Source organism: Condylura cristata, unplaced genomic scaffold (genome assembly GCF_000260355.1).
Source record: "Condylura cristata isolate star-nosed mole 26May11 unplaced genomic scaffold, ConCri1.0 scaffold00024, whole genome shotgun sequence".
Classification (NCBI taxonomy): Eukaryota; Metazoa; Chordata; class Mammalia; order Eulipotyphla; family Talpidae; genus Condylura; species Condylura cristata.
The window spans coordinates 30,844,278-30,851,867 of NW_004567125.1; the positions used below are offsets into that span (position 1 = coordinate 30,844,278).

Here is a 7,590-nt window from a genome sequence, read left to right on the forward strand (position 1 = left end):
GGGGAAAGGCAGCTGCACTGCAAAGCCTTGAAAAGTGAAAGGTGGGCGGAGGTGAAGTCGCTGCACGATAAAGCTGCAAAATGAACTATTTTAAAATTCCTTCAGATGCCTTTTTTTTCTTAAGATTTATTTATTTACTCATACAAGAACTGGGGTACAGGCCAGAAGTGCGGGCGGGGTGTGTGAAAGGATTCACCAGAGACAGAGGGGAGCAGAACAGCCAGACTGACAAAGTCCACCGCTGAGGGGAGCAGCGGGCATGTGAGGCGAGGTCTGCCGCGCCATGTGGGTCAGCTCCCTGGCCGGGAACAGTGGCTGCCGACAGCTTCCCAGGGCTGCTCCTTAACTCGTGCACCACGGGGGGGAGGGGGGGCGCTCATTACAATAATGCAGGTGTGTCTGGGCAGCGAGCGGGGGTGGAGACATTTTAATGAGTTCACGGACCTGCGAGGCCACTACCCGCCTTCTCCCCGGGGAGCCTCGGTCCCTTCTTGGCCCCGCCCCACACTGGCCCTGCCCCTCTAGGGCCTGGAGGCCGGGAGGAGGCGCCGGTAGGGTCCCCCGAAGGAAGAGAATAGACTGGCTCAAGTTTCCGCCAGTCTCATCCCGACCGCCAGCAGCACCCTAAGCTCCTGGTGGCCCCCCAACTTTCAGACATTCCATGAGGCTCCACCCCTCGGAGCCCCTCGGACGTCACCCCTCCTAAAATTCTTTCCCCTAACTCTCTTTTACTCCTGGACTGCCCGGCAGACCCGTGAAGCGCTGCTGCCCAACCCCCCGACATGGCCCAGTCTTACGGCGGCCGGGTGCTGGCTGCGATGACCCTGCTGGGCGTCCCCGCGGCGGTGCTGGCGGTGCTGGGCGCGCAGCTGCTGTTCCAGCTGCAGGCGGGTCGTGCGGAGCTGCGGGGCGCACGCTCCGACGGGCTGGGCCCGGAGTTGGGCGCCGGCGCGGGGCTCCCGGAGGACTCGGCCGGGGCGCTGCTGCCGCTGGCAGCCTCGCTGGCCGCGCTGGCCCTGGTGCTGGGCCTCACCTGTCTGCTGCTTGCCGCGCTCTGCGGCCACCTGGGCGCTGAGCTGGCGAGGGGGCGCGGCCCCAGCAGGTAGGAAAATGGTCCCCTCCGCTGGTCTGTGGCCAGTGTTCACCCAAGGGAGTTGCTGCCCCTTTCTGGGCCTAAGGTGACTGGGGAAGTGATTCCCTCCCTTCTCTCCTCCTTTCTTCTTTTCCCCCATCCCTTCTTCCATCCTAGATTTGTTGAAATTTTATTGCAAGTGCAACTACTTATGTGACATGTACTTTACAGATGTCCCAACTGAGGCTCAGGGAAGGCTGGTGATCCCTCAGTGTTGTAGCGCTGGTCATTTTCAGAATGCTAAATTCTATTGCCCAGGCTTGGTGTGGATTAGCTCCACAAGGGCCCAGGTCCCCTGGGAGGCTGGTACTTTTCACTGTGTCTCAGAGGAGCTAGGCTGCTGTCTCCAGGCTACCTGGCTTTGGAGGGGGTAGGCTGGATTTGAACTTGAATCTGGTAGATCCAGGGCCTGGGCCTGGTCCCAGCTGGGGGTCCTTGCTCAGGAGCCCAAGCTCAGAGACAAGGACACCAAGAAAGTGTGTGGGGTGAGAGACAGTGAATGTGGAATAAAGAGCCTTTCTTGAGCTCCTCATCCCAGTGTCTGCCTTCAAATAGCAGAGGAGGGTGGTCAGGATCTGTCTAAGATTGTGTGGGTCTGAGAGATGGAAAATTTCACTGCTGGGCTAGATGCCACCCAAACTGTGAACTTTATTGGATAGGTTAAGGGGCACCAAAGTGCAAGTGTTCTGTCAACAGGCAAATGTGTGTTGGGAGCCTGCAAGGAGACAAGCTCTCAAATTGGCAGTGGGTGCTGTGAACCAGCAAGGTCCAGGCAGATTTAGAGCCTCACTCATACAGTTGCAATCAGGAAACAAATAAAACATCAAAGGAGCTGAGACTTGAAGGAGGGAAGGCAGTACAAGACCTGGAGCACTATGATCTGGGCAGAGGGCACGTGGGAGGGTCCTGGGGCTAGCACGAGTGGGAGGGAAGTGGAGGTGGCTGGTATGACTGGAGTGGGAGGTGAGGGAGATGGAAGTGGTTGGTATTGTTAAGGGGAAGGATGTCCTAAAGGAACTCGGCAGAGTTTTGTGGACTCTACCCCCTTCTCCAGCTTTCTGGGCCCTAACCCCATACTCCAGTGACTGGAAACTACAACTCCCAGCAGTACCAGGGAGAGAACCGTGAGTACCCAAGGGCGGAGCTAAGCAGGCATTCTGGGCATTTAGGGCACCATTTTTCCAATGGCCCTCTCTCTCGCTGGGGCAACGGCTCTCCAGACTGTGTGACTGGGGGCTATCAGTTAGTTATTGGAGCTCTAAGTTAGCGAGCTGGTAAGATATTCCAGTTACCTTGTATCTCTCTCTCTTTCCCCTTTTTTGTAAATAAACCCATTACCCTTTTTGTGTGTGCCTGCAGAACAATTACATTTTAAACGGGAGGGTGAGCCCACTCTGGGCTACCCTGTAACAGTATGACTGGAGTGGGAGGTGAGGGAGGTGGAGACAGAGGGCTCAGAGGGATTGGACCAAGTAGGGCTTCATGCACTATGGTGAGAATGGTGGTGAGACCCCTGCCTGAGAAGGCTGTGAGCCGGGAGGGGTGTGATCTGACTTAGACACCCTTTAGAATGACACCCTCTGGCCACCAGGAACCAGGAGGGGAGGGCATAAGGAAGAGGCCATTTTCATTGCACTGCTGGGAGGTAAGTGATGACGAAGCTCTTAGCTTCCATTTGCTGCTCTCACAGGACTAGAGGAGGGAGGGTGTATATAGCAAACTGATGAGCATGGCACCAGTCTCAAAACTAAGTCCTCCACAGGATCAGCTCTTGAGATTGCTATACCTGCCATCACTGTTGCAAATTAACTTCTGTTTTGTCTCCCAAATAAGCTTATAGTCTGTAAAATAATGCAAGTTGGGTGTCTAATAAGTGCCCATACATGGTAACTGTTTCATGAGTGTTGTATGTGAATGGATTGTGGGGATTGGATGATGGATGGTTGGGTTAGGTGGATGGAGAGTTAGATGGAAGGATCGATGGATGGATAATGCTGGATTAATGGATGGATGTCAAATGTGTAAGTAGGTAGGTAGTTGGATACGAGATCACAAACATCTTCAGTTCCCCCAAAGCTGGGCCTTTCCATGCCTCCTAAGCCATTTTTCATTTCCTGGCCCCCTCCCTCCAGGTCTGACTGGTTTCTCTATGATCGTCGTCTCCTCAGACACACGGCCCTTGGCCTCTTCTGCTGTGGGGTCTCTGTCTACTTAGCAGGTGCGTGCTGGGGTATAGAATTTTAGGCTCAGGACTTGGTTGGGGTATTGAAGTGTAATGGCCCCATAAATGGGTTCAGCCCCAAAGACAGTCTTTCTGGGTTCAACTCTAACACTTCTTTGCTCTGGGGACTTGGACAAATGCCCTCTGTGAGCCCTCTAGATAGCCTTTTTTAGTGGGAAAAAAATTCAAGGAATTAACTATTATGGTTTTTTCTTAGTTCCATAATAGAGAAATGGAAGTTTAAACAGAAGTTTAAAATGGAAGTTTTAATCTTATTAAAGTTTTTTTAAAAGATTTGTTTTAATGTAAAAATAAACTTTTTAATAAAAAAAAAAGATTTGTTTTATTTATTTATGCATACAACATCTGGGGTGTAGACCAGACGTAGGGGTGGTGAGAGGATTGACCAGAGACAGAGCAGGGAGCAGAACAAGCAGACTGACTGAAATATACTGCTGAGGGGAGCAGTGGGCAAGACAGCAGAGGTCTGCTGTGCCATGTGGGTCAGTCCCCTGCCGGGGATTGAACTCATGGTGCAGTATCTGTGGATAGCTTCATAGTGCTGAGACTTAATCCCTTGAGCCACAGGGAGGCCCTATACTTAAAACATTTATTTATGAGATATGAGTGTTGGGTTCATGATGGAGTTTCTTTTTTTTTAAAGATTTATTTATGCATACCGAACTGGGGTACAAGTCAGAAGTACAGGGGCAGTGAGAGGATCACCAGAGACAGATTGGGGAGCGGAACAGGCAGACTGACGAAGTACACTGCTGAGGTGCCGCGCCAGCACGACAGCAGAGATGGTCTGAGCGAAGGACGTCAGGATTAAAGCACACACTTCTTGGTCAGCAAGCAAAGACACACTTTATTTTTCTCTCCTTCCCTATTTATACCCTTCAGCATAGAGCCTGGGGCTGGGGGTAGGCGGAAGCTCTCAGCAAGTGCATCAATAACATGCCACAATAACATGGGGGTCAAAGAACACAAGGTAGCAAACACAAGGCAGGAACACTTCCTGCCTCCTGTTTTTCTGTTCCAGCACCCATGGCTCATTCTTTGTTTCCACACAACAGTGTGCATATGATTCTGTGGGGGAGGTGGGGAGGTCTGTCCAGGCAAAGGACCCAACACTGAGGGGAGTGTCAGATGGGCCAGGAGAGGTCTGCCGCGCCATGTGGGTCACCTCCAGGCAAGGGATGGAACCGGCACTGAAGCGGCTGCGGCCAGCTTGCAGTGCTGCATCCTGACCTGCTGCGCCTTCAGGGGTGGGTGTGGGGGGGAGGATTCAGCAGTGTATTTCAGTCCATCTGCCTGTTCTGCTCCCAACTCTGTCTCTGGTGAATCCTCTCACCCCACCCCCCACCCCCCATGGCACATGTCTGGCCTACACCCCAACTCTTGTATGCATAAATAAATAAATCTTAAAAAATGCACATGAAACCAAATTCACCATTTCTAGTAAAATGGACATGGTGATATACGTGTAGGGTGTGAACAGGTTAGAGGAATTAATCTATGTACCTATCGTGTTGTATGGTTTTCTGTGATTGTCCCCACTTTGGGGGAGCACTGTCGGACTTGGGAAGTGTTTGTTGACTGAATAAATGACAGCCATTTCCTTCCCCAGCCCTGTCCATCTACGCCTTGCTGCTCTTTGAGATTGAGACAGGAGCAGCAGCTGCCGCCATCCTTGGCTCAGGTGCCCTGGTCCTGGTGGCCGCACTGACTCACACTCTGCTCCGGGCCACCAGGGCTACGCGCCGTGGCCTCCATGAGCTGACCCTGCCACACTGTGAAGATGACCCTGTGGGCCCCGTTGAAGTCGCCAAGGCCACCCCCACGGCTCAGTCCCAACAGGGTATCCACCGCCAGATCCCTTACACTTCCTCTCCGGAACCCAGGGATCCTCTCCGACCCACATTTGCTACAGTGGAATCTGCAGTTCTGGGGGGAGGTCTGGAAAGCAGCCTGCCTACACCCCACAAGCACCGGACACTGCCAGCCAGTGGGGGGCGCTGGGAAGGGGTCACCCAGGAGATGCGAAGCATGCTGGGCCACAGGTCTGGGAGCTCAGAGAGGGAATCCACACTGGTGTGAGCACAGAGGTCAGCGAGAGTGCGCTGCAGCCAGGCAGCCGGAAAGCGACCCTGGGAGGTCCAGACTCAGCCACAGCCGCAACATAATTTGATTTCTCAGTTCACAGAATCTGTCTCTTGCCTTTAAAGTTGTCTGTGGCACAAGGTGGCTGCTGGACTTCCAGCCTTCACCTCCTCACTTAGAAGGAGGAAAGGCAGAGGCCAGACCTGGCTCAGCGTCTTTTGGAAATCTTCCTGGGATGCTTTGGGACCATTCTGTTCATACCTCGCTGGCCAGGACAGAGCCACGTGGCCACGCCTCAGTGCAGCCGTGGGAAGTGGGGCTTCTCACATGCAGTTCTGCCCCAGGCATAAGAGGAGGGGGGCTCAGACAGCGGTTCTCTAAATGTCTCTGTCCACTTCACAGATGAGGAAACCGATGCCCAGAGAGGGGCAGCGACTCACCAAGGGGCCCACGGCCAGTACTGAGCATCAGAGTCTGGATTTGCATCTGGGTCCGGTAACCTCCATGCTACTGACAGTCTCGACTCCTCTGGGCTGCATGGAAGCTCACAGTGCTCCAGGGCCCAGGGTCCACCTGGAGGACTGAACCCAGATCCTGGCTGTGGACCCGTGGCTGAGGGCTTTGCCAGTCTGTGCCTGTTAACTAATCTATGGGGGTGGACACCATTCCTCCTCCGTCAGCTCCCAAGAGACTCCCTGCAAGGCCTGCTGGGGTCTGCACACACTCGGTTCTCAGTGCAGGTCAACGTGCACTGTCAGGGTGCGTGGTGGTATGAAAAGGTGGGCGGATGGCAAAGTTCTGGGGCTCATGTACCTGACCAGGCTTGGAATGGATAATTGGGATTCAAGAGAGTCCCAGGGACCCTGGCCTCACTCCCAGCTAGCAGGACTCACAAATAAACACAAGCATTTGTTAATCTTGTGTCACTCAAACCACATCCAAACGTCCTATGTAGCCAAGCCCAGGGTGTGGGGTTGGGAGGGCAGGATGGGGAGGCAGGGTCAGGCCTGCACCTTGCGGGCACTCACGTGGGACCCTACTTCCACAAATGCACACATATATAAATTTCATTGGTGAAGGAGGTGGCCTAGGCCTCTGCCCAGAGAACAGATCTCCCCAATATTCTTCCAGTCTCCCCCTTTCTGGGCCACAGAGGGACTCTGGGGATAGGTCACAGGAGCCTCAGTCACACTGTGGCTTGAAGACTCCCAGGGTGCAACCAATGGACAGAAAAGGGAAAGCCCTCAGCAGGGGGGCTGGTCCCTAAGCAAGCCTGTTCCTGGGTAGGGAGGCTCCTGATCAAATAAACACAGACTCAGGGGCCCCATGTCCTCAGCCATTTCTTTCCTGGGCTCCATGAAGCTGCACAGACCCCCCTCTTAACCTGTGGAGGGGGTTGAAGAGATAAATCACATGATCATCTCACATGGTATCTGCTACACATGGGCTCTTGGGGAGCATGATACACATCAACACAATGGATAAAATAAGGATGAATGGGTCATCTCACCTCACCCCTGGTACCCTTTCCAAGTCTCTCTATTGAATGTCTGCCATGTGCCAAGCACTTTCCTGGCTTAGTTAATTCTCAAGACAGTGCACTCACAAATGGGGAAACTGAGCCCTGAGAAGCCAGGCCTCCCCGTGGAAAGCACACAATGGTGGTGTGGTTGGAACTTGTGAGCATCACATAGGGCTCCAGGATAGGGCAGTTACCTGGAAAAACTGAGGACTCTAGAACAGGCAGACCTGGGCAGCCTGAGGGCAGGAGAAAGGGCAGAGCTGACTCTAGCTTGGAGTGCCCCACCCCGGACCAGTCAGGGAAACTAAAGGCTAGACCTCATCTCCAGTGCCAGGACTGGGGTGGGGAAACAAAATGTAAGGAGGTCCAAAGAATCTTAAGAAAAGGTGTTCACATAATCATTCACAGCAACATTAGTCACAGTCACAGAGGTGGAAACAATCCAACTGTCCATCAGTTGGTGGAGGATAAACTCCACGCGTCAGTCCACAGAGGGGTGACACAAGCTATGCAACATCCATTGTCTGACAGATTCTGGTGGATCGGGATAAGCTCTGAAAAATCAGACTGTCCACTGCTAACTTATGTTATGACCTCCCTTTTTTGTATAAA

At 53.3% G+C, this 7,590-nt stretch overlaps 1 protein-coding gene across 1 annotated transcript; it reads left to right on the forward strand.

Moving 5' to 3' along the window:
- The first annotated feature begins 782 nt into the window (after nt 1-782).
- TMEM221 (transmembrane protein 221) lies at nt 783-5,453 on the forward strand. The gene is made up of 3 exons (XM_004688630.1): nt 783-1,102; nt 3,265-3,350; nt 4,984-5,453. The coding sequence occupies exons 1-3, from the start codon at nt 783-785 to the stop codon at nt 5,451-5,453; spliced, it is 876 nt and encodes a 291-aa protein (XP_004688687.1).
- The last annotated feature ends 2,137 nt before the right edge of the window (nt 5,454-7,590 follow it).

What these genes read in the sequence shown, in the direction of transcription:
- TMEM221 (XM_004688630.1), top strand. Translation starts at nt 783, where the DNA reads ATGGCCCAGTCTTACGGCGGCCGGGTGCTGGCTGCGATGACCCTGCTG. An exon ending in AGGGGGCGCGGCCCCAGCAG is followed by an intron (nt 1,103 to 3,264) that starts GTAGGAAAATGG and finishes CCCTCCCTCCAG; the next exon opens with GTCTGACTGGTTTCTCTATG. An exon ending in GGTCTCTGTCTACTTAGCAG is followed by an intron (nt 3,351 to 4,983) that starts GTGCGTGCTGGG and finishes TTCCTTCCCCAG; the next exon opens with CCCTGTCCATCTACGCCTTG.